Below are 23,440 nucleotides of genomic sequence, written 5' to 3' on the forward strand. Positions count from 1 at the left end.
GTAACTGTTCCTGCGCTGCTCACAGAGGAAGCGCGCAAACGCTCCATTTCCGCTGCAGCAGCGAGAACGGGCACGTCGAGGGGGGAAAAAAAAAGAAAAAGAAAGAAAAATGTGGAGAGTAAGGACAAACTGAGGCCGGAGAAGGGACGTCGGAACCGCAGATATACTCCTCGTACAGTTCCACTTCTAAGTATTTGTTGTTATTCAAAGTCCCCGGCTGAATATTCGACGGTTTGAGGGGTCGTTTCGAGGTTAAACCGTCCTCTTGTTCTGCGCTGGTTCGCTTTGAGGAAGCAGGTCGGCTAGCCAGCTGAACTAGCTTAGCCTCGTCGCGATGGGCACGAGAGCAAGTCGTCTACAGGAAGACCCGGTCCCCTCTGCTTTCGGAAAGGATGGCACCAAGCGGGATTCCTACCGGAGACCCCGCTGCGCCAGGCCCACCAGTCTCGTCGTCGACTTTTCGGGGAGCTTCGAGGACACGGAGGCCAACCAGAGCCGATCGGAGGAGGGCAGCGACTCGGACCTGGGGCAGCATGGGGCGAGCGCCGACGGCAGCCCCGCCGACCACCACGGCATCCCCTCCGGCATCGGCCAAGCGTCGCCCGCGGACGACAACCGCAGCGAGGGGAAGCCCGAGGAAGACGGCAACGTAAGCCCGGAGGCTCCCGTCGACGCAGAGCACCAGCCCGGAGAAGAGACAGGCCGCACGCCCCACCGCACTTTTTCCGAGCGGCTGCCCGGGAATCGCCACTCTTCCTCCCGCAGCGTTGGCGCAAGATCCGCCCGGGTCAGAGGCGCGCACCAGCGGCCGGTGTCAGAGGCTTGGATCGGCCTTTACCGTGTTAACAACCGCCATGGCAGTAAGTTAACGAATGATGTATTTTTTTTATTATTATTTGTGGCGCATAAACAAGACTTCCCCAAATAACTATCTTTCTTCCACCAGTAGTTGGGGTTCGTCTCGTATTCATGTCAGGACAGCTCCCGTTTTCTACAGAAGCTACACGGAATTAATGGATGAGTTAGAGGCTGACAATATACGATCATAATATATGTAAAGAAATGTGGGTTATGACTGTTGATGCTTTAATAAGACGGATGACATTTAAATGACGGCAAGAGTGGGTGACGTGTTCAGGGAAAATAATAGTAACATAGACATGATGGCCAAGTAAAGTCATTCACTGACAACCTGAGTGGGCCATAATGGTAAAATAAATTCAGAGAAAGACATCACACTTTGATGCCTTTGAGATAAAGAACACTTTCTCTTTCAATATCTCCCAGTGCAACCGTCAATCAACCCAGTCTGAAATTTAAAATGGATTACTTGAGGACTTTACATTCCTGGACAGATAATCTCTTTTCCTTTGCTCTAAAGTCTAAAGTCTAAAGTCATCAGAGACCCTATTGTATAAAACACAGCGATGGCGCAGAACTACAAGTGGTGACATACGAGCTCTTTCATGTCACAAGGCCCCCCCGCTGACGGTGGTAATTCCTGCAGAAAACATTTAGCAGCCCAGCTGTCATTTCTTTTTTGTTGTTGTTGTTGTTAAATTGCATATAAAAGGGGGAACAGGAGTTTTGCAGAGGACGTGTAACCGCACCACTCGGGCCCCGCGTTAGATAGTCAAGGGGAAAAAAAAAAAAAAAACCCGCTGAAGATGGTGGAGATGTGACGGCAAACGTGACATCTTGATCCCAAAACAGACCGTGTGGTGTTTTCCCAGGCCAGCCCCTCCGGCGAGTGTGGGGAAATGGGTCACAACTTCACATGCCCCGCTCGCTGCTGGCAAGCAGCTCAAAGATGGAGGGTGAGGAGGAGGAGGAGGGGTGGGTGGGAATGTAGGGCACCGAGGCGGCGTTTCCGCCCGTCTGTCCCGTCGGCTCCAGCGGCGGCCTCGAGTGGTGCACACGTTTAATGAAGCTATTTCAGGGTCAGTTACACCCGAGGTGGCATCGCTTCTCCCTCGGGATGAGAAACCGCCACGTCCACACCGACCGACCGACCGTGACTTCAGTCTGCCTCTTTCGGCCGACGGCGTCAGCCCGCGTGAACTACGATGCCCAAACACGGGCACTTGTGCTCGGGAAGTGACTGCGAGCGTCTTCTGTCGTTCATTCACATCGTGTTGATCTCGGCCCTGTTGCGTGTGTGTGTGTGTGTGTCTCTCGCAGATATCCGCTGCCCTTTCTGCTCCAAGCCGTTCCCCGGCGGTCGGATCGAGGATCACCTGTTGAGCTGCCTCACATCCCCTCCCCTCCCTTACAACAGTAAGTGTCATGTCTGCTTCTTCTTTTTCTTCTTCTTCTTCTTTTTGAAAGGCTGGAGAGACTTATTTTGCCGTGTTTTGTATTTACAGCGGATGTGCTCAGTAAAGACAGCGGAGAGTGCTCCATCTGTTTGGAGGATCTGCTTCAGGGAGAGACCATCGCAAGGCTGGCTTGCCTCTGCGTCTACCACAAGAGGTGAGTCCAGCTGATGTGGCACATTTTAAATATTAAGTGGAGGGTGGATCTGCAACAGTGTGCTCTAAATGGCGTGGGGGAATTTTTTTTTGTGTGTGTGTGTGTGGCAATTTCCAGATCTGAAAACATGGCGGCTGCACTCTGGTTTTAGAAAACAAGGAAGCAGAAGTTATTTTGTACTTGTGGCGCATATCTACACATTTCTGATAAATAAAGAGACCTGCTGTCCTTTCCCACGATGTGATGTCGTAGACGTATCTCGGCCATCGCAGCGGAGGCGCCGTCATGCTTTGAAAAGGAGATAAGAGCTTTTACAACTGTGAAAACAACATTTGGATTCTGTTTGTGGATCGTTTTGTCCGCTTTTGGAAACTTCTGGGAAAAATAAATTGGCACAAAGTTGGGAAAAGGACCACCGGGGTGTTTTTGCAATGTTTCAGCCCATTTAGAAGAAAACACATTTTCAAAGCATGTTGTAATGTTCGACTCCCAAGGAGCCGCCGGTTTGAAATGTTTACAAAGATGAAGTAATGCGTCATGGTGAAGATCGGACACGCTACGTTGTTTTTTTGTTTGTTGTCGTTGCATCATAATTGTGCGTTTTAAACAGATGTTTGACCGATTTTGGAAACAGGATGTCTGACCAGTGACGGACGACCAGCTGGGAGGAAGTTCGTCTTTTGTGTTTTGATCGCGCGGTGTTAAAACTTTTCAGCCCGTAGGTGTGGTTGTTTGACGGACTTCTTTAATCCTCCCAGAGGAGCAACTGAGATTTTGGGGTGGGGGGAAGTCTGGAAGCCAAACGGTGACTGAGCTGAAATAAAATCCGGGTTTTAGTGGCGGGTTAGCATTATTATTTCCATTATTGATTAATATGTTAATCAGTGTTTTGCCATAAGTCTGTGGAAGACTTGGGTGCATGTATTTGGTGGTCCTCCTGAAGAAATCGATGCCGATTTTGTTGTTGTTGTTCTTAATCACTCTTATAGAGCTTAAACTGAACTAATCAAGTGTTTGACTCATTGTTTCAGCTCTATTTCGGTAATTAAAGACAGTAAGAATGAGTAGTGTCCCCTCACACTTTGTCACGTCTTATCTCTGGTCCCCTTTCATTTAACGACACTCATCCACAGCCCGCTGCAGTGATTACATTTAATCTGGTTTCGTGCTTTCAGTGAGTGGACTCGGCCTTGTGGGACACGCGGCTATCATAAAACACACCGGAGAGCTTTTTGCCACATTAACACGAGTTAATTAAAGTGTGATGTCTCGGCGTCCCTTAAATCTGCTCTGTCTCCCTGCAGCTGCATTGATTCCTGGTGCAAGGTGAAGCCCTGCTGCCCCGAACATCCCTTCGATTGACTCGCGGGTCACAAGTATTCTGCACAGTGGCCAACCCGACTCAGGTACGTACGACTTCGGCGATAAAACACGAGTGTCATTTTACGGGGAATAATGCCCAAACGAAAGTGTGAGGTAGCTCTGATGCATTTGATCAATTGGCTCGGCGCCAATCCCAATTGGAAACCTGCCGACGCCACGTCGCCCCCCCCCGACCGAAAGCCGTAACCTGACCCCACCACAGGCCTGTCAATCAAACAAGACACCCTCCCACCCCCCCCCCCCAGATATAAGGCTTTTTGAAGTTTATTTTCAAATTAGCAAGGGGGGATTATTTTCAAATGGACAGCTCGAAAACGACTTTAGCTAACAACACCGAGATAACTCGTGGAAAAAAATTGATTGACATAAGAGTTTTATGAGAAGTTGAATTGGAGTCTGTGGAGGTTTTATGGAGGCGACCTCTAGTGGCACTCGGTGATATTGCAGTTTAAGGCACTTCTGCATCGGCCTCATTTTTCATACCCGGAAGCGACGTCCACTTTTATATAGTCTGTGATTTAGACAGTCATTACAGCATGACCTCCGTTTGTCTAACGGCCTCTCTGTCTCTTTCTGCCCTTACAGGAGACTACACTGAATCCCAATAAAATCCCAATAAAAACAAAACAAAAATTTGTAATTGAACAAACACAAGTCAGCTGTACTTCCCAGTCGCAAACATTTCGAGCGAAGGACGAGACGATCTTTAAGAGAAAACTACGCTTTTTCCCCCCCGACGATCTCCACTTCGATCGCTCCATTCGAACTTTCACACCAAACAGCTGCTCCGTCTAATCTGTGGCCGAGACCCTTGTCGGAACAGAAGTGGTGGCGTCCCCCCCCCCTTTTATTCTGTGGACTTGGCCTCGAAAACCGTGGACATTTTAAATAATAATACAAAACAAAAAGGCGGATAAATATCATCCCAGAACGATCTCAAATCTGGGGACGAACGCAAAAACAAAAAAAACAAAAAAAAGTTGTCTTGACTGTGACTCTGGATCGTCTCCTGTGTATTTTTTTTCTCCCTCCGAACGAGTATTTTATCGAGTATTTTGCAAAAAAAAAAAAAAAAAAAAAAAAAGTATTGTTCCCAGTTCACACATTGGATGAATGTTTTTCTTTCCGCGGCTCACCCCAAATGAACCAACCTCACACTGAAAGCGTGAACTGTTACCACGTGGCCACGTTGCTTCATTTTGACGCAGCTGGAGGTTGAGAGCTTGTTCTTGGTGAATGGGGCCTGCCGTTACTCAATGTTTTCCCGTTTCTCTTATTTCCTGTAAACATTTCAGGGGAAGTTTTGGGGGGAGAAAAGGTGGGGCTGATTATTTTTTTTAATTATTTTTTTCCAGTTGGTCAGTCTCTCGTAGGTGGTTGGTTAACGCCAAGTTTAATGTGCTGCTACTTGGTGAGTGTTAGGAAAGGCTTCGGTATTTCACAGGGCCATTGTGGCGCCGGCACCAATGTGAGCACTTTTGTCCCTCAAGGCAGATTTTTCTTCTTTTTTCTTCTTCTCCTCAACAAAAGGTCTGGGAGAAAATTGTGTGTGTGTGTGTGTCCAGACAATGACCAGGGACAGGATATGTCCTGAGAGTGTGTGTTTGCGTGTGTTTACTGTAAATCGCCCAGAGGTCTGCTTGGTCAAAGCGGGTTATTTTTTTTTTTTTTAATGTTTTTTTTTTACAGCTCGTTCCGAAGTACATTCGCGCTGGCAAACATCCCGTTAAACGTGGCATTTGGTACACAACGTGGTCTACTTCTACCTTCTGAATGCGGTTTGGGTTTTTGTCCTTCCCCTCTCTCTCCTTCCTCCTCTTCCTCCTCCCTCCTCATTCTCAAACGCTCTCTGGGTTGTTGTAGTCTGGATTTTTTTCTTTTTGGGACCAGGCCCCAGGCGACAGTTTTGCCATCTGGTTACATGAATGCCAGATCGAGTGGGGGGGAGGTGGGGGTAAAGGGACGGATGGATTGAGGGATGTACTTTTATGGGGGCATGTTTACACCATGTGGCATCTGCCTCTCTCCACAACACTGGAGGCTACGGACAGCTGATGGTTAATTATTACATAAGCGGTCCCCTCCCTTTCCCCACTTTTCTTTTTTTTTTTTTTTTTTTTTTTAAAGGATTTTAGCTATGGTATTATCACAGCGCTCATGATTATTGCTAAATGTGTTAAATGGCTTTCCTTTTTGCCTTTTCTGTGTGTGTTGATTGCCGTTGCCTGGTGAAGGGGGTTTTCTCGTGCAAGCAAGGTGTTTGTGGTGTTTTGTTTTTTTCGGACTGAGCTGAGGTGGAAGCCCGACAGTAAGGCTGCTCAACAGATGCTGGTCTGATGCAGGTTGTGCAAAGGTCAGCAGAAAGAACAACAACAAAAAAGAAACATGAATCGACCGCGTTTGCCGCCGCCGCCTCGAAAAGATGCGTCCCGCTTCACGTGTTTAGCTCTCTGGTGCGGATCAGTTTGGAGGTCGAGCCCGGTGCACAGGCTTCACCGGAGCATCCCGGGTTTTAATTTTCTTTTCTGGCGTTCTGCAGTCGGAGGTGCTACGACTCGTCGCGCCACTAGAGGGCGGCCCTGTGCATGTTTCTCATATTTTGTATTGGAGAATAGAAATGCCAAAAGTCTTGTCTGTGTGTTTTCTAGGAGGGGGGGGGGGCATTTTTTTTTGCGTGAGAGAGAGAGAGAGTGAGTGTGTGCAGAGGACAAGGTACATTGATGATCATTAGATGTTACATTTGTTGTGGTGATAAGTTATGATGTTGTATACTTTGGCTGGGAGGGGTGGGGGTGTGTGTGTTTGGGAGGGATGGTGGTGGAGGATGGGTTGTCATCGACATAACAGACGATCTAAAAAAACAAACTAAAAAACAAACAAACCACATGACTCATTTACTTTCTTTACCCCTCTTAAGCCGTGTGGTGCAATACCTCAATTTTTACCAGTGCTAGCTAAACGCTGTGTGTGTGTGTGTGTGTGTGTGTGTGTGTGTGTGTGTGTGTGTGTGTGTGTGTGTGTGTGTGTGTGTGTGTAAACTAGCTCCTCCCCCAACCAACGATGGTATTTTGTATAAATGTCCCTAAATCCTTGGTTTTGAATCGCAGGGCTCCGAGTCCAGTCCGCCCTGCGATCCGAAGCAGACGTGTTAGTTGGGAATGTTTTTCAAAGAGTCGCCACAGCGGTATCTGCATCCCCGAGATATGGACAATCTGCCTTTACTCTGGTATTAAAAACAAATTGAATTTTATTTATTAAAATTGTAAATATGTAATGCAATTCAAGAAAATGGCTTGGTCCTTGTCTGTTCAATATACTGTTTCTAAGCTCCGATCTTTTGTATGTCTCAGAAATTGTTTTTATATGTATTTTTTACAATAAATATGTGTGAGATGTTTTGTCCATGTCTGTTTGTTGTGTTTTCTTTTCTTTCTTTTTTTTTTTTAAGTGTCAAGGAGTTTCTGCTTGTTTCGCGCATTTAAAAGTGAGACACCCTCCGAGGTAAGATGTGTCATAATCAATCAAACGTGTGAAGAGTTTAACTCGGAATAAGTTATTTTTAAACGACATAAAAGTCCTAAAATTTCTCAAATATATAAACTTTTAAAGGAAAGTAGAGCTGAAACGATATCAAAATAGTTCCTTATGTCTTTTTTGTCATTCGACTAATTTTTTGTTATTTGTTGTAATTCTTCAAGCAAAAATGCAACAAAGTGTTCAGCTTCTAATATGTGAGGCTTTGATGCTTTTCTCCCATTTTAAATCAGTTTGAAATTTATATCTTTGGGATTCAGACAGTTGGTCAGACGTCTGAAGTCTCCTATTTGTACTGCAAAACAGATATTTCTTATTTACTATTTTCTGATATTTATACGCCAACAACAACAGTTAAACTAGTCCGTTAATAATAGATTAACAATAAAGAGGATTAGTTTATAATTTGGAAATTGACTTGGAATTTCAGTTTTCTAAAACAAAATATTGAGAGCTGTCAAAATGTGTTCCAAGGAAAAGGCCTCTTATCAAAATATGTGACGATGTACGAGCAGCTTTGTGTTGGTGAGTGCTCACCCTGGTTCGACTCTTCTTCTCTGTCAGCTGGCGATGAAGCCGATGAAGAATCCGCTGCGCTCACGATCTACCTGGACATAAGCCTCATCTGCACTATCTGCATCACAGTCTGGAAAAACTGTGAATGAAAATGTCCTTTATTTTTCTTTCTTTGTCTCAGTTTTACATAAATGAATAAAAATACAAAATATTCTTAAATGAGGTAAAGTTTTTTTTTGGCATTATAACCAAAATGTTTGACCATTATTAAATGATTTCTATATTTATATCTTTTTTTACAGTTGGAGCTCTACCAAATGTGTCTTTAAGGAGCATCGATATCAATGACCGTCTCTCCCGATTGGCTAATTTTTTGATTGACACACGTCCAGACCAACCACAGGTTTTCTTCTGTCTTGTTGCTTGCTGGCTTTGTGCTAACTCCCATGTTTTCTTCCACATAAAAAGTTGGACGGTGGGCCGTGCTGAGGGCTGAAATGTGACGTGAGCTCGGGTTTGTGACATCACAAACTTACCAAAGGCCAAACAGCACAGTTACTGAGGCTGTGTGCATTTTTCTGTAGACAAAGCACTATAACCTTTTAACAGTATTCATACAGCACGTAGACCTACTTTATAATCAAAAATAAATCTGAATTATATGGTACCTTTAAAGTCAAATGCAAATAATTCATTAGATCCAGAGGGTCAGTTGTGGGACATTGATCCTTAATGCAAAATACAAGATGCGATGAATGATACTAAATACAGCTTTTATTGACGCGAGGACATTCGCAATATAAAGCAACATGAACATAAAATAGTGCAAAATGTTCTGCATATTGTCTTATCACATGACTCCATTTAATATAGTAAACCTGTAGTTAATTGAAATAATCTGAAGGTATTTGAGAGGGTCTGACCCCATTTTCTAGTAAAAGATACTCAGATACAAGAGAAATAGCAGAAAACTCACCACAGAACAAGTTAAATCAGTATTGTTTTGTCACTGTAATATTTACTCGTATGTCATTTACATTCTTACTAAGATGTGAAACCATTAAGTCTGTCAAACCCTCGCGGTGGCATCACGGTAGGGCTGCGACTAACAATTACTTTCATGATCAATTAATATGTCTTAATTCATTTTCTTAATTCAACTTTTTGTAGATCCATTATTTAAAAAAAAAAAAGTGGCTGCAATTTTTTTTACAGCCCGAAATGACGTATTAAAGTTGTTTTAGTTCAAACGCCAGAGACATTCAATTTGATTATTCAATTTGATATCATTTACTCAGCAACCAATAGAGAAGCTGCATCCAGATCATTTCAGAGATTTTAGTTTTCTGCTTGAAAAATTAGCAAGTAAACACTTCTAATATCCACCCAGGAAAAGCAGCGTTGTTTAACTCTGAACACCCTCTAAACCCAGAAGCTGCACCGGAGCCGACTGGTAAAAAGAAGAAGGAGTGAACGATGCATCGTGTGTGCCGGTCGGCCCGAGGAGAGCCTCAGCCTCACCACAGCGACGAGTAGTTGAACTGGATCCGCAGCAGGTACCTCATGCGAGTCTGGGCAGGATTGTAAACTATGAACTCGTTGTAGAGGAGGGAGTATCCGCTGGTTTTACCCTTTCCTGTTTTCACACCGGGGCCCATTGGCACCGTCACACCGTCCCTGAAGAGGAAAGAGAGACGGACAGGCATTCAAATAAAAAGTGGAGACGCTATTTTAGTAGTTTTAACGTACAAACTGCTGTAAAAAAAACAACAACTGGGAAGTCTTCTCATCCAAACGCTTCATATGCGATGATGCTTCGTAAACTGGCAGATAGTGATTAGAAATATATTCATAGTTTGTATATTATGGCTGTAAATGCAACTAAATAATGAAGGAAAAGTCTCTAAGTTTCCTACATGTTGGAAAGATGTTGATTCAGATCCATATTCAGTAAATATTCATGTTTGCAAAGCTGCGACCACAAACAATGAAGCTCTTCCTGCGGTGTGTTCACGCCGGCGTCTGCAAGGTTCTTTACTAAATCCCAGGCCTGAATTATACAAATCTAATAGTTGAAATTATACGATTTTAAATGCTACTGTGGTTTTGTAATTCCTATTTATCTTAGAACTAGGTACACCAAGTGTGCATATGGCACTTAAATGTTTGAATAAGGAATATTTTATATCTTTCCCAAATTGTGTGTATTGAATTTAAGCCATTAACAATGCAGAAGTTCGGGTATTTTTATATATAAAAAAAAAAATTGTTGCAAAATCAGGCAGAAGCAGCTGCAGCAGTAAGGAATTAATCACTCAAAATGATCACAGACTAATTTCCTGTCTAATCAACATACGACGTAAAATGATTCCCTTCTGTAAAAAATAAAACAGGTGTTCACGCTGATTAGAAGAACAATGAGGTCATAAGAAAAACTGTTGTTAAATCTACTAAATTGGGCAAATCACATGACACCCGTGACGAAGGGTTGTTTTCAGTTAGTCAGTGGAGACGCACACACGCACTCACTCACGCACACACGCACACACACACACACACACACACACACACACAGAGTGTAAAGATTTTTGTTGTGTAACAGTTGTGCCCAGCTGAATCGATGTTCGGCCCTGTGAGATGAAATGTATCAGAGTAACGAGATGGACTAACAGCGCCACAGAGTTTTTGGGGTCAGGTCCGGTCTGTCCAAGTCCCTTGGTGCTGTGTTTTCCTGCAGGCAGGTTGTTGGCCTCGTAGTCGGCATCCCACAGCTCGTTACTGTCTCCCAGGGCGACCTGCAGAGCAAACACAACACACAGGAAGCAGGAACGTTCAACAGCGCTGCATCGTATCTTAAACAAACAATTTTGGACTCTGGCTGACATGTGGAAGGTCTGAAAATGAAAAGTAAACTGTAAACTGGTGCATTTTTGTATTTCCAAAAAGAAAAGCTAAAATGCAGATGTATTGTAAATAGGATGTTTCCTCGGCAGCGGCTGAAACACAACATGGACTGTAAAACATCAAATGAACTCACTTCACACAGCAGCAGCAGTCCGATGTGGCTGTTCTTGTTGGCGAAGCAGTAGTTGGCACTTTTTGAGGACATATCAGCAAAGTAGATACCTTTACCGAACTGGATGAAGGAGAAATGAGGAGATTACAAGGTGCAGCTGTCACATGTTGGGAGGGAATTTCTGAAGTTTTATGGATCATTTGATTGGAAAATTACAAAGATGTTAAAAAAAAAAAATATATATATATATATATATATATGACGAATTGTAGTCTGAAAATAAAGAACACTCTGTGTTCATTTAGTATTTTTGACTTAATATTTTTCTTCACTTCTGTTAAATACTCAGAGGATTTGCTTATGAGCAGCGGTGGAAGAAGTATTCAGGTCTTTTACTTAAGTAAAAGTACTAATACCACAGAGGGAAAATACTCCACTATAAATCCTGAATTCTAAATATTTAAACCATTCAACAGCATTATCAGAAAAATTTACTTAAAAGTTTTAAAAGTAAAATTACACACTGTGCAGTAAAATGCTCCCCACAGTATATATATATATATATATATATATATATATATATATCATATCCTGTAAGATTATCATGTGTTTGTATTGTTTTTGTTCTGTAAGATCCACGCATCTCCCAAACTCAGAAAAATACTTGTTTTCAGCTTTGTGACGATATATTTTTTTTAGCTGATCAAAGTGGGTTTTTAAATGGTTTATTTAACTTTAAAAGTAGGAGAATTTTCTCAACCTTTAAAGCAACATTTGATTTTTCCGTTTATTAGAAACATTTTAATTCAATATCGCCAAATTTGGAGATACGTAGTTTTCACTGGACAGAAAGGAGATAAAAAAAAATTAAAAAAACTGCAATCTTAAAACTAACTCAAATGTAGTGCAGTAAAAAGGACAATATTTGCCTCTGAGATTTGGTGGAGTAGAAGGATAATGTTGGATGAAATGGAAACACTCAGGTAATGAACAAGTACCTTGAACGTGTACTTCGGTACAGTACTTAAGTAAATATACCGAGTTACATTTCCACACAGATGATTAGACAAAAAAACAGAAACAAGTCAGAAAGAGCGCATGTATGCGTGAACTTTCCTGCCCTCCACTCCCATCCTACCATGTAACCGGTGACGGGGGCCTCGGGTGGAGCCACTCGGAGGCCCTTACTGAGGATGCCGACCCAGTTAGTGAGACGAGAACCGTGCCACAGCAGAGTCCTAGCAGACAGGCAGGCAAGCAGACAGACAGACAGACAGACAGACACGCAGGGCAACGTAAAGATCACCGTCAATAAAAAAAAACAATTGGACGAAGTCCATGAACCAGTGACGGCATTTCCACGTACTTGTTGTGCATCTGGGACAGGAAGCTGCTGCTCTCCCCGTCTCTGTCCAGCGAGAAGACGTCGAGGACGGTCATGGTGTAGTCGCGGTGGGTCGGGGCGTGAGTGGACTGCAGGTACTTCTCGATCACCTTTCGCGCACGACAGACAGGGAAGAGAAGTGAGCGTGTCGCAGATTCGAGGCAAAAGCAGCCCGACAGGTTCCTGAAAAAACTGCGACCACAGAAGTTGAGACGTGTCATCGAATGCACCGATCCGGCCCGTCACAATTACTTGAGCTTCCATAATCGTTTGATCTGATCGGTTTAAAAACAGCCGGATGAAGCTTGACACGTATTTCCATCGCTATTTCCAGGTCGGCTAAAAACGGTGATATGGAGTGAACTTTTACGTGTCGCTTTCCTAGTTCGGCTGTGATGGTACGTTGAAGCAAACTGGTTGATTATTGAGACGAGCCTGAACCTGGTACTCGTGGCAGCCGGAGTCCAGAGGCTGCAGCTTGCACTGGAGGGAGCGGTACTGTCTGTCCAGAGGATTCTCATCGCTGTCTTGACTGGACTGAACCATTTTCACTGCGATCTGGATGTCACTCAAGGCCTTAAAAAAAACAAAGACAGCAGACAGACGTCACAGTTACACAAAACGAGGTATTACGGCATAAAGTAGCCAAACCGGAACAAGCGCAAAAGAAAAAGAAGAAAGTGACGGGGTTTATGGGAAATGTGGTCTTATCATGGAAGTGAAGAATAATGCATGTTACATTAGTTTTTAACAAACTTCTGGCTGTAAGAGACTGCACTTTGTTTTTCTGCATGCAGTATGTGTTGAATTAATATAATTTAAAAAGCATTTAAAGCCTTTATTTTTACAGCAGACAGCCTTTGTATCATATATTACAGTCACAATCTGTTATGATATTTTTATGGTAATTTTGAGCCCCCTGATTCTCCTAATTCAAAAATAAATGAAAAAATGGGACTAAAGTATTTCTGTGATGTGCAGTATGCTTATTATCATAGGATGGGATTACATATGACTCTTTATTAGGTAATAGTTTTTTTTTGCAATCACAACTTTTTAGTTCTGAAATTTTACAACAGAAAAAAAGGGAAAAAGAAAATCACTTCAAGTTTTGCAAATCGCACGGCAATTTTTGGAAAAAGCTGCAAAATCAAATAATTTGCGATCGCAACGATCACAAAAAAAAAAAAAAAAAACGCACAAATTCAGACAAACTGACACGACGAATTCAGAGACACTTTACCTCCAACAGGGAGATTTTTTCCTTCAGCTCATCTTCTGTGCGGATGATTGGGGGAGTTTTCAACCTGGAGGATTAACATCTCTTAAGTTACAGCGAAACAGGGAACGATGAAAAGGATTCAGACGTCAGTTTTCCCGCAGCATCACCGCTAACGGTCGAGCCGCGTGCTTCCTACCCGAAGTCGTGCGGGATGCGGGTGTAAAACTGGTTGCACGCTTCCAGCAGCTCACGACTGCTGCCTTTCTTCGTCTTCAGACAGTCCTCGATTGTCTTCAGCGCTGCGTAGCCGGCACGGATCTGCTCTGAGGTCAGCTTACCTGCAAGTAGGGAAAGAAAAAAAACAAGTATGAAAAGCATGAATTTAGCAGCTTGATTTATTGTGTCTTTTAAAAAAAAATGTTGTAGCATGGTTAATAGTTTTAAATATAAATGATTATTTTTAAAAGTGAAATTCGGGGATTGTAAGTTGTAAAATGAAAACGGCATGTCGGGACACGCTCCAGTTTCTGCTGTGATTCGTTTTTTTAAAGTCAGGACCGACCGAGAGGAGCTTTCTGGGTGTCAAACTTCATCTCCAGCACGCACTCCTCCATGGCTTTGAGGTCACAGATGAGCTCCAGGAGAGACTGAACCTTCCCGTCCAGCATGGAGGTCCTCTTTTTGGGTGCAGCATCCACTGTGGTCTGGTTCTCCTCCTGGAACGGTGAAAAACATCCACCAACGTAACGACAGACACTAACTTCACTTCAGCGGAAAGTCCTTTTTCCACAACGCCCGGACTTAAATACAAAGATGTTGAGGAGATGGAAATTTGTTTTGTTTTCTCTGGCGACACCTGTGGCAGTAAGTGATGACTACAGCTGTGTTTTTGGACTTCACCTCCCAGAGATCTTCGCCTGTGTGAAGTTGTTTCTTTTTCTTTGGATTTGCAGATGTTTCATCGTCTGCAGTGATCAGTCATTTTATTTTTGCAACACAAGCAGAAACCGGGAAAGACATACTGCCGCAGGCTCAGTCACCATTGTGTGATAAATAGTGACTTAACAGATTTATCTAAATGAAAATCTTTTGAGATTTTTACTTCCACTGTACCTTTTCATCCGTGCAGTAGTCCATGAACACCATGTCATATTTTCCAGCCACTTTCTCAAAACTCGCCCGGTGTTCCCACTCGTTCTTGGTCTTGTCAAAGAACCTGCAGCAAAACAAAACACGTGTCCTCGTATCACCGAACCCACTTCCACGCAAGACGCCCGGAAACCTTTTTTTTTTAGTCAGTTACGCAATCTCACTTTTTCTTGAAGAAATCTTTGGCCTTCGGCAGGTCTCCACCGCAGGCTGTGAGGCTGTTCTGACCCACTTTGCCCACTGCGGAAACAATGGATAGAAACCAAGCAAATACAATCACCACGTTGAGTACTTTCATTCTGTCACTTTCGGTTTTAGAGTTACAAACGTTTTTTTGTGACCACCGGTCCGTGAACATTTGTGATTTCAGCATGGAGTTGAGCAGAGAAACGTCAACATTTTGCCCCAAACTCTGGAAATCAGCATCGGAGACCCTCGAAATGCTTCAATTTCGGTGAAATCACAAATGTTCACTTGCTCACAAAAAACGCGTGTAACTCGACTTCATCAAGAGGCGTAAAGGTTATAGCTTCCTCCTGCTCTGAGCGTCAGTCAACTCACCTCTGCCCCATCTCATCCACACACTGTAACTCTTGGAGCTGTCGTCTTTCAGCAGCTGGATCAGGTAGTATTTGTTGTTGTTAAACTGAAGATTTGTCTGTGAAATGAGAAAAAAAAAAAAAAGAAAAGAAAAAAAGTTTGCTGCGAGCTATAAAAATTTAAAAAAAAAATTCACCTTCCCACAAAACAAAGTGTAAAATGAAAATGGAATCCGTGATAGTTTCAAAGCCTGACCTCAATTGTATTACATCAGAAATCATTTACGCGTTATTAGTGATCAAGAACCTCATGTAACATGTAAACTTTGCAGGTGAACATATTAAGAATGTGAATTAAATGTTAATAAATATTTTTACCTGGTTCAGCATCACGTCGTAGACGTCATTTCCTTCGCAGTAAACATGAGCCTTCAAGAAAAATGTAAAAGTGAGTGATGTGAATGGAGGTAACTGCACCTGCAGCCAATAGAAACACAACATGCTTCTAAACTTTACATTTTCTCTCTTTAAGTTGTTGTTTTATGTGGTTGAAGATGTCAATGATTCCGTATAATAGAGAGAGTGCTATATCAGTATTATATATATAAAAAATATCAAATCAGTTGCCAATTTGCTGTTTTATTTAGGAAAAGTTTCTTAATATCGACTGCTAATTAAAACCAAAGGCAGACGTGAATTTTGAGTTTCAACTCGTGTGGAAATAGAAACTTCACCTTTCCCAGTTTGGCTTTGCATTCAACGTCCACGGGAGCTTTTCCCTTCATGACCACCGTCCTCACGACCTCTGTTCATCACACAGATCACAAACAAGAACACTCAGAAGGGGAACTGACGTCTACGGTTTACGACGATATCAGAACCACGTTACCTTCACTCTTTATTTCTTCTTCGGGCTTTGCCTCCGTTTTTGTCTGACTCTTGCTTCGTCCTCTCTTCCTCTTCGCTGCCGGTTGCTCCGCCGTCTCCTCCTCTTCCTCTTTAACTTGAACCGGTTTCCCATGATGAGTCATCATGTCACCGGCTTCATTCAAACATTCTGAACCCCCCAAAAAAGAGAACAGAAGACACATTTTAAACACCTTCGGTGGCTTCTTAAATTACACATATATGTATATATAATTATACAATTATACAAAAGACAATATGCATTTCATTATTCTCCTACTGTTCCTAAAAAGTTGCTCTGAAGGTCAAAATTCAATATTTAGGAAACAGTACAACGTTAAAATTAGGAAAACAAATATAGAAAAATCAACACTATTATTATAAGAATTCAAAATTAGACACGTTCATAAAAAAAAAAAAATAAAAAAAAAAAAGAAATCCAAGCAGAAAATACTCAAATCTCAAATAAAACGACGACATATATGTTGTAACACTTCACACACACCTGGTTTTACAGTCTGAGAGCGTATTTTCCTCTTGTACTTGGTGACGGGATTAATCTGCACCATCTTCTTCAGGTCTACTTCGTAGGACGTCCCGGGGCCCAGCGTCAGGGCGACGGAGGACTTCCCCGACGAGACGGCCGCGTTCAACGAGGCGCAGTCTGAGGACGAGTACGGCTCCCACTGCCCTTCATCTCCCTTCCACTGCCACACTGACGGCACAGAGAGGAAGCAGCGCTGCTCAGGACTCCTTTCATAACAGCACTTTGAGCTCTGGTATCCTGTCATTTGTGGTTATTGTAGATTTTATAGAGCATGTAAACAATGCATTGAACAAAAATACCAGTAATATCAATAAATCATGAAAACAATCTAGCACAGCGGGCCTGGTATAAAGAATAATCATACGTCCCTGTAGTAGTTCATAATTAAGGACAACAGCAATAAAGATTCACAGGACACCTGAATCAACTTGAAAAACTATTATTTTTCATTTAAATATGGACTACAATCGGCTAAAAAGAACCAATAGCAGGTAATTTTACTGTGCATTTTTATTTTTAATATTTTTTACTGTTATTTTATTTCTTTCCTGTATCTATAAATGCTGCTGTCGTGAAAGAATTTCCCTTTGGGGATTAATAAAGTAACTATCTATCTATCTATCTATCTATCTATCTATCTAAAAAGTGAAAAATAATAACACAGGGGTTCCCGCTGCAAGTCAGATGTCAAATTCTCTGACTTTCAATGACTTAACAGTTGAATTTCTGTTTTTCTTTTCCAGTGATTTGAGAGCATTATTTAGAAGTTCACAGGTTTTCACTACAAATTTGAACCGCTCAAACAACAAACTAATTACAACGACTGCCGATTAGCAGTTTTACAAACTCTCCTTTTTTTTCTTTCTGTTGTGTACTCTTAACACTCAATCTTTGCAGTCATCATTTTGAAGCCAAAACTTTTTGAAATGTTTTATTGTTCTAGCGGTTTTTTTTGTTTTTTTTATCCCAATATAGACAAATACTTCATGGAAAATTAAACATTTTAAAGATATGGCAACTTCAATTTATGCTATTTCTTGACTTGGACCAAAAAAATAATCAAATAACCCCCCACCACACCCACACACACACACCCCCACCACACACACACCCCCACCACACACACACACACACACAGTTTGTGCCTTGAAACACCTGCAGTTATTATTTAAAATAGATTGAATGTTTTTAGCCTCTTTTCTTACCACTTATTTAATCTGATTTAACCATATTTTTTTGGTATGATTCAAAAACACTCTAAATTACAAAAACGGAAAATTATAAGCTTTATAATAATAATAATAATAATAACAATAATAATATGTATGATAGTTGTTGTTTTTTCTTAACGTACCATATAAATTAGTAATATAAAATACACCCGTGCAAGTGTCTCGTGCTGGTGTAACGCATTGAGAATAAAGCTGCTTGTTTGTTTACACCTTTATATGAACAATGAAACTCTTCACGGAGGGTAAACAAGCGTTTATAGCATTGAATTTCCTGGTCTCCTCTGAGGGACATGTCCCCGGTCCCATGGTCACCCAGCAGCAGCAGCCAACGGTCGCTTAAAAAAACGGAGCACCAACCTGTCTCTGACCCGACGTCTTCATTTTCTGGGACAGTCTGACTTTTGTTTGTCGAAGACCTTGTTCGCCTCATGGTGGTTAATGTAAAAAAACAAAATAGCTCGCTAGCTGCAGCGGAAGTGGGACAGCAGGGACAATAAACCCGGGGCGGGAAACTTTTCCTTGTGCTGTTTCCAGGTCGGGCCGGTATCTGCGCACGTGCCGCCGAAGATCGTTTACAATCGAGATGAATCACTCTGTGATTAAAATAAAAATTAAAAAAAAAACGTTGCGTGCGCATGTTGACAGCGTGACAGCGATTTTAAACGAGAAACAAAATCTGAAACCACAAGTTTTGTTGTTATCTGTGTTTTATTTCTAATTATATTTATATTTTCGACAAGTGAAGTACACATTGGAGATGTACCGCAAATACGGGGAGAGTGACTCCTCGTCTCTCTGTCTTCTAAACAGGGGGAACAGTGCTTAGGAGAAAAACGTTCCGCCTTGGCCGATAGTCGGAATTATTTTGTTGAAGGATTGCTAAGGTCCTAACGTGCCTCTGCGCTTCTCAAGGTGCGGATGAAAGTTTGAGTTGAATTTTGAGTCATTTAAACACCGTTCAGACAACGAAGATATGGCATCACGGAGCTACGGGGCCTGTGTGCTCTGTCAGAGGGTGGCTGTCGTGAAGATGATGTGCAGGGTGAGTAATGTCGGCGGCTGTCATTGAACGCAGCGTCTTTATTATGGAGGTCAGGCACATAAATGGTGACCACAGCTTAGATAAAGAAACAGAGTGTAGTTTTTTTTTTGGCTTTATAATCACACTGAGACTGGACTATAATTATGAGTTTGTTTTACCAAAATCAGAGTCACATTTATCTTACATTATTTTGCTTTGATTTGATTTTAAGTCAACTTTTTTGACCTTCTAATCTCAGGGAATGAGTGCAGCTGCTCAACCCGAGGCCCAGGTGGATTTCCTGAAAGGAGAACCCCACAGGAAGCACCCAGGTGTCACCAACCTGAAAACTCTACAACTACCTGAGCACCTCCAGACGGCTGCACAGTCCATCATTCACGGTGAGCTCAGTCATCTTGTGGCATGCATCCTGTTCACAGACCTGATGTTTCTGTAGCTTCAGTGATCCCCAAATAAATCAAAACGTTTTCTCATTCTCCGATCTGTCCACCCTGCAGGAGCTGAGGTGACTCGACTCCCCGAGCGCACCCATAAACTGACAAACTTCCTGTGGAGCAGGAAGCGAGCAGTGGATGATCGGACTGTGAGGCAGAAGGCTGTGAGCTTGGAGAAGGAACTGTGGGAGAAGGCCATGCAAAAGACAGGAGGTGGGTGACAGGAATTTAAAAATAATAATGATAATAATAATAATAGCGGTGTAACAACAGCTGAAAGGTTCTGTGTCGAATAAATGTGCTTCATTCTGCAGATGTAGATGGGCAGGCGGTGGAGGACCGCATCAGGAAGAAGGTTTTCTCGGAGCTCAGAAGGACGACTTATCACTGGACCCCCATGAAGTAACACATCATTCATCTCCTGCACGTGTTCTTCAATATAAAGACGTCATCCCCCGATTGACAGATCAGCCTTTAAAGAAAAGCCAGTAAATATAAGAGTGTCGTAGGCAAACATGTGTCTCACTCTGTGTTTCAGGTACAATGAAGAGCTGGGTGTCGTGTACATGGCGGCTCGGCTCGCTGGGGGCTACGCAGCAGTGAGGAGAGCTCTGAATGAGGTGAGGAAGCGGAGCGGAGGAGAAAATATTCACTGCAGAGTACGACCCTGAGCGGTCGGGAATGAGACGTCTGCTTTATCTTTCAGATAAAGAAGAGGCATCCATCGTTCGCCCCTCAGTCTCTCCTGGATTTCGGTTCGGGCCTGGGAACAGTCGCCTGGTCAGTGTGCTGCATTAAGGGAGTATATATGCTCGGTTCCCTTTCAGCCCTAAAAACAAGCTCAGAGGGATTCGTCAGTATTTTTTTGCGCCTGTGTGATCGCTGCAAAAGAACTGAAACCCCTCTGAAGCGATCCAAACCTGAGACCACGTCGACAGGCAGTTTCAGTTTGGCAAGTTTTTTAAGTGCTCGTTGCAGATCACTAAACCTGTATTTTCTGAATACAAAGTCCCCCAGTTTTCCTTTGCCTTTTGTCAGTGAGTTTTAGCCCTCGCAGCTTGCCGTAGACACGTCACGTGCTATTTGAAAATACATACAGATTGAACAGAAAGAGAAGCGAGTCCTCTTTCAGAAGAACTGAGACCCTTTTCTGTTGCTCCACTATTTTGGTCTACTCTAAGAGGATTAAATTAGTGTCTAAATTAAACTCAAACCATAATCTGAGTGTCGTCTTCTCCTGCAGGGCGTCCCACTCGTGCTGGAGCGACTCCCTGAAGGAGATGGTGTGTGTGGACAGCTCCGGACCCATGAACATTCTGGCTGAGCGACTTCTCAAAGGTCCACAAACACACTATTTAAATCATTTATCAATGTCAAACAAGTGATTCAATGAGAAACTCAACATTTGTGTTGTTGTTGTTGATGAGCAGGTGATGACGAAAGAGCAGAACCTCACATCAAACAAGTCTATTTCAGACAGTTTCTCCCGGTGTCTCCGAAGGTAAAAGCAACAAAAATATTCAGCGCGTGTCCACTGTAGGAAAGTTATGTCCATTTTTTTTTTTATATTCAGGCTTCAATTTTGACTTATGAGACAAAAACTGGGAAATGTCTTACATTAAAGTCACATGCAAAAATATTTGTTTCCCTAATTGTTCACATCTTGGTGCATGAATAGTTTTTTTTACAGTTTTTATTATCCAGATCTATTTCAGTAATGGTATGATATAAATTGTTTGCAATTTGTTTGGGGGGCGGAGCTTTAAATGGTCCCTCCCCGGCTTCTGCATAACTCCTCCTCCCCTTTCACGGGAATCAGTTTTGGTACATGTGCTGTGATCTCCCTGTCGGTGTGGTTTTCTAGCGAGCTCCGTCTACCAAGGAAATCCTCACCGTCCTGTTTTTCCTCCTCCAGGTGCAGTTCGACTTGGTGGTCGCCGCTTTTACGCTGTCGGAGCTTCCCAACGCGAAGGAGCGAGAAGAGGCGGCGTTCACTCTGTGGAGGAAGACGAGCTCGTATCTGGTTGGTTAAAACGATAATAAAACTGACAGATGATGTCCACTTTATCATCCTGCGGTCCTCTGGGTGATGATATAAAAATGTCATTTATAGTAGAATATATTCTGGTAATTACCCGTGTTAGTGATTATAATGAAGGGTTTGGTATTTAATATTCTAGGTGCTGGTGGAAAACGGGACCAAAGAGGGCCATCAGATGCTCATGGAGGCCCGAGACACTTTATTAAACGTATTTGAACGCATTCGATAAAATAAAACTTCACACTTTGCTTGTTGTGTAAATAATTTGAACCTGTTAACTGAACTGACTTTTATTCCAGAAACAAGAGAAGACTCTGTACGACTCCAGACCAGCGTCGGTGTTTGCTCCGGTATTTATTTATTTTTTTTAACCCCACAGCTGGTTTAAAATGACTTCAAGCCAGCATAGGTTTCACTCCTCTCCTCTCTCGCTCTCTCGTTTTGTTTTTCCAGTGTCCTCATGAACTGATGTGTCCTAAACTGGCCGTGGAGGCCGTCACACCGTGCAACTTCCAGCAGATGTACCTGCCGCTGCCTCTGCCCGGGGTAACAACTCTGTCTGTGTGCAGAGTCTCCGCTATAAATCAAACATCACTACAATCAATCATAAGAGTTCATTTTCGACCGCTAATAAAATAAAACTACTTTAGATGTTTAGTTCTGGGTGAAGAAATCACCGTATTTACTTTTTTTTTTTCTCAGCACCGTGACCGTCAGACAGAGAAGTTCAGCTACTTGATTCTGAGTCGGACAGAACCGGCGGAGGCGGGACCGGACGGCGTGGACTGGGCCAGGCTGATCGCACCGGTGCTGCGCAGGACCCGACACGTCCACTGCCACGCGTGCTGCGCTGACGGACGGCTACAACACACGGTGGTGACGGCACGAAAACACAGCAGGTGAGCCGTCCTGCGTCACGCAAACTCCACAGCAGTGAACTGATTTTATTCTAAAAGTTGGGATTTATCTAAAGAGAAGTGTGGTTCAAGAGCTTTATTTCATTTTTCTATTGTTGTGAAATATCTGAGGACTGTATTGGGGGTTGATGCTGATCACCAGGTACTTTTAACGCTTTAACTGTGCACAAGAAGACGCAAAACAGTGACCCACTTTTTTTTCCCCATTTCATTCCATTCCAGAATATATTTTTTTGTTGTTTTAAGATGTTAAACAGAAGACAAAGCATTTTTTTTTTTTCAAATTCTAAATTCTTTGATTGAAGTCAGATCTGATGAGACTAGAGGATAAGAAGACCAGACGTTCAGTGTGAACTTTTGCTCGCTGAATAATGCTGTTGTTTTTTTTAGTGTAGCCTTTACGTTCATTGATTTTGGCTCCTCTGGATTTGCCTGTTAACTGCGTTTCATTTTCTTTAATCAGAGATGTGTACCGCTGCGCTCGGAACAGCGACTGGGGAGATCAGCTGCCGATCATTCAGCGAGGTGAGGAGGACGTCCAAAGTGATTCAGAGTGACGATACAACTCGTGATCCTTTAGACCTCTGAAACAATGAAAACACCCGACAGCGGAGATGAGATTTCCATTTTCAACAGCTACATCTGCATTTCCTCTCTGGGGTGATTATAGCTGTACTTTACCCAGCTCTATTGTATAACACCTTCAATAAACCATTTTTTTTCCTTCTTCTACATCTGATGTAGCTGCTTTCTTATGACCTTTACAAAGTCCCAATACAGGGACTTGAAATATCCTCCTGCACATGCTTCAATGCTCCAGGTTAAAATTCAGAATCTGTGGATAAATATCCCCAAATTACCCAAAGAAGTGCCGATCTTAATAGTTATTTCCTAAGATATTCAGCTCCCAAATCATTAGCACATCGGAGCAATGAATTTAGTGTCTTGGCAGAACACTGGACCCCATCAAATGTTTGAAGTTAACGGTGGAGTCAATGATATCTACCTGGAACTATCCAAGGAAAAACAAGGTTTGCTTTGTGGTTTTCAGGGATGCTGAGCACACCAGTCTGGGTCTTTACGGGTTACCCCTTCTGTTATAAAGA

The 23,440-nt window shown here is 42.7% G+C and overlaps 3 protein-coding genes across 3 annotated transcripts; 2 read left to right on the forward strand and 1 right to left on the reverse strand.

Moving 5' to 3' along the window:
* The first annotated feature begins 54 nt into the window (after positions 1 to 54).
* Positions 55 to 7,261, forward strand: LOC138193921 (E3 ubiquitin-protein ligase znrf2). Its single transcript, XM_069142236.1, has 5 exons — positions 55 to 860; positions 2,182 to 2,277; positions 2,367 to 2,472; positions 3,777 to 3,878; positions 4,441 to 7,261. The coding sequence occupies exons 1-4, from the start codon at positions 335 to 337 to the stop codon at positions 3,832 to 3,834; spliced, it is 786 nt and encodes a 261-aa protein (XP_068998337.1). The 5' UTR covers positions 55 to 334; the 3' UTR covers positions 3,835 to 3,878; positions 4,441 to 7,261.
* Positions 7,262 to 8,659: 1,398 nt separating this feature from the next.
* Positions 8,660 to 18,425, reverse strand: parp2 (poly (ADP-ribose) polymerase 2). Its single transcript, XM_069142249.1, has 17 exons — positions 18,258 to 18,425; positions 16,627 to 16,836; positions 16,105 to 16,272; positions 15,950 to 16,020; positions 15,594 to 15,644; positions 15,238 to 15,334; positions 14,841 to 14,916; positions 14,641 to 14,743; positions 14,090 to 14,243; positions 13,724 to 13,865; positions 13,549 to 13,612; positions 12,747 to 12,881; positions 12,288 to 12,415; positions 12,060 to 12,159; positions 10,943 to 11,041; positions 10,576 to 10,700; positions 8,660 to 9,582 (listed from the first exon to the last, which is right to left on the reverse strand). Exons 1-17 carry the CDS (start codon positions 18,328 to 18,330, stop codon positions 9,423 to 9,425), a joined length of 1,956 nt encoding a protein of 651 aa, XP_068998350.1. The 5' UTR covers positions 18,331 to 18,425; the 3' UTR covers positions 8,660 to 9,422.
* Positions 18,426 to 18,780: 355 nt separating this feature from the next.
* Positions 18,781 to 23,066, forward strand: mettl17 (methyltransferase like 17). Its single transcript, XM_069142264.1, has 14 exons — positions 18,781 to 18,942; positions 19,181 to 19,322; positions 19,440 to 19,589; positions 19,691 to 19,778; positions 19,915 to 19,996; positions 20,083 to 20,156; positions 20,620 to 20,714; positions 20,807 to 20,877; positions 21,292 to 21,399; positions 21,557 to 21,625; positions 21,717 to 21,767; positions 21,871 to 21,963; positions 22,120 to 22,316; positions 22,798 to 23,066. The coding sequence occupies exons 1-14, from the start codon at positions 18,874 to 18,876 to the stop codon at positions 22,889 to 22,891; spliced, it is 1,383 nt and encodes a 460-aa protein (XP_068998365.1). The 5' UTR covers positions 18,781 to 18,873; the 3' UTR covers positions 22,892 to 23,066.
* The last annotated feature ends 374 nt before the right edge of the window (positions 23,067 to 23,440 follow it).

Source organism: Embiotoca jacksoni, unplaced genomic scaffold, assembly GCF_022577435.1.
Source record: "Embiotoca jacksoni isolate LCO1_2020_lvr unplaced genomic scaffold, fEmbJac1.0.p SCAF_99, whole genome shotgun sequence".
In the NCBI taxonomy this organism is placed as follows: Eukaryota; Metazoa; Chordata; class Actinopteri; family Embiotocidae; genus Embiotoca; species Embiotoca jacksoni.

Bases quoted from the DNA above. Each gene is read 5' to 3' on its own strand.
- LOC138193921 (XM_069142236.1), top strand. From the start codon at position 335: ATGGGCACGAGAGCAAGTCGTCTACAGGAAGACCCGGTCCCCTCTGCT. The intron at 861-2,181 runs GTAAGTTAACGA...TGTCTCTCGCAG, and splicing joins TGTTAACAACCGCCATGGCA to ATATCCGCTGCCCTTTCTGC. The intron at 2,473-3,776 runs GTGAGTCCAGCT...GTCTCCCTGCAG, and splicing joins CTCTGCGTCTACCACAAGAG to CTGCATTGATTCCTGGTGCA.
- parp2 (XM_069142249.1), bottom strand. From the start codon at position 18,330: ATGAGGCGAACAAGGTCTTCGACAAACAAAAGTCAGACTGTCCCAGAA. The intron at 16,021-16,104 runs GTAACGTGGTTC...TGTGATGAACAG, and splicing joins AGAAGAAATAAAGAGTGAAG to AGGTCGTGAGGACGGTGGTC. The intron at 12,882-13,548 runs GTAAAGTGTCTC...GTTTTTTTTAAG, and splicing joins AAAAAATCTCCCTGTTGGAG to GCCTTGAGTGACATCCAGAT.
- mettl17 (XM_069142264.1), top strand. From the start codon at position 18,874: ATGGCATCACGGAGCTACGGGGCCTGTGTGCTCTGTCAGAGGGTGGCT. The intron at 19,590-19,690 runs GTGGGTGACAGG...TTCATTCTGCAG, and splicing joins GGCCATGCAAAAGACAGGAG to ATGTAGATGGGCAGGCGGTG. The intron at 21,626-21,716 runs GTATTTGAACGC...CTTTTATTCCAG, and splicing joins CCCGAGACACTTTATTAAAC to AAACAAGAGAAGACTCTGTA.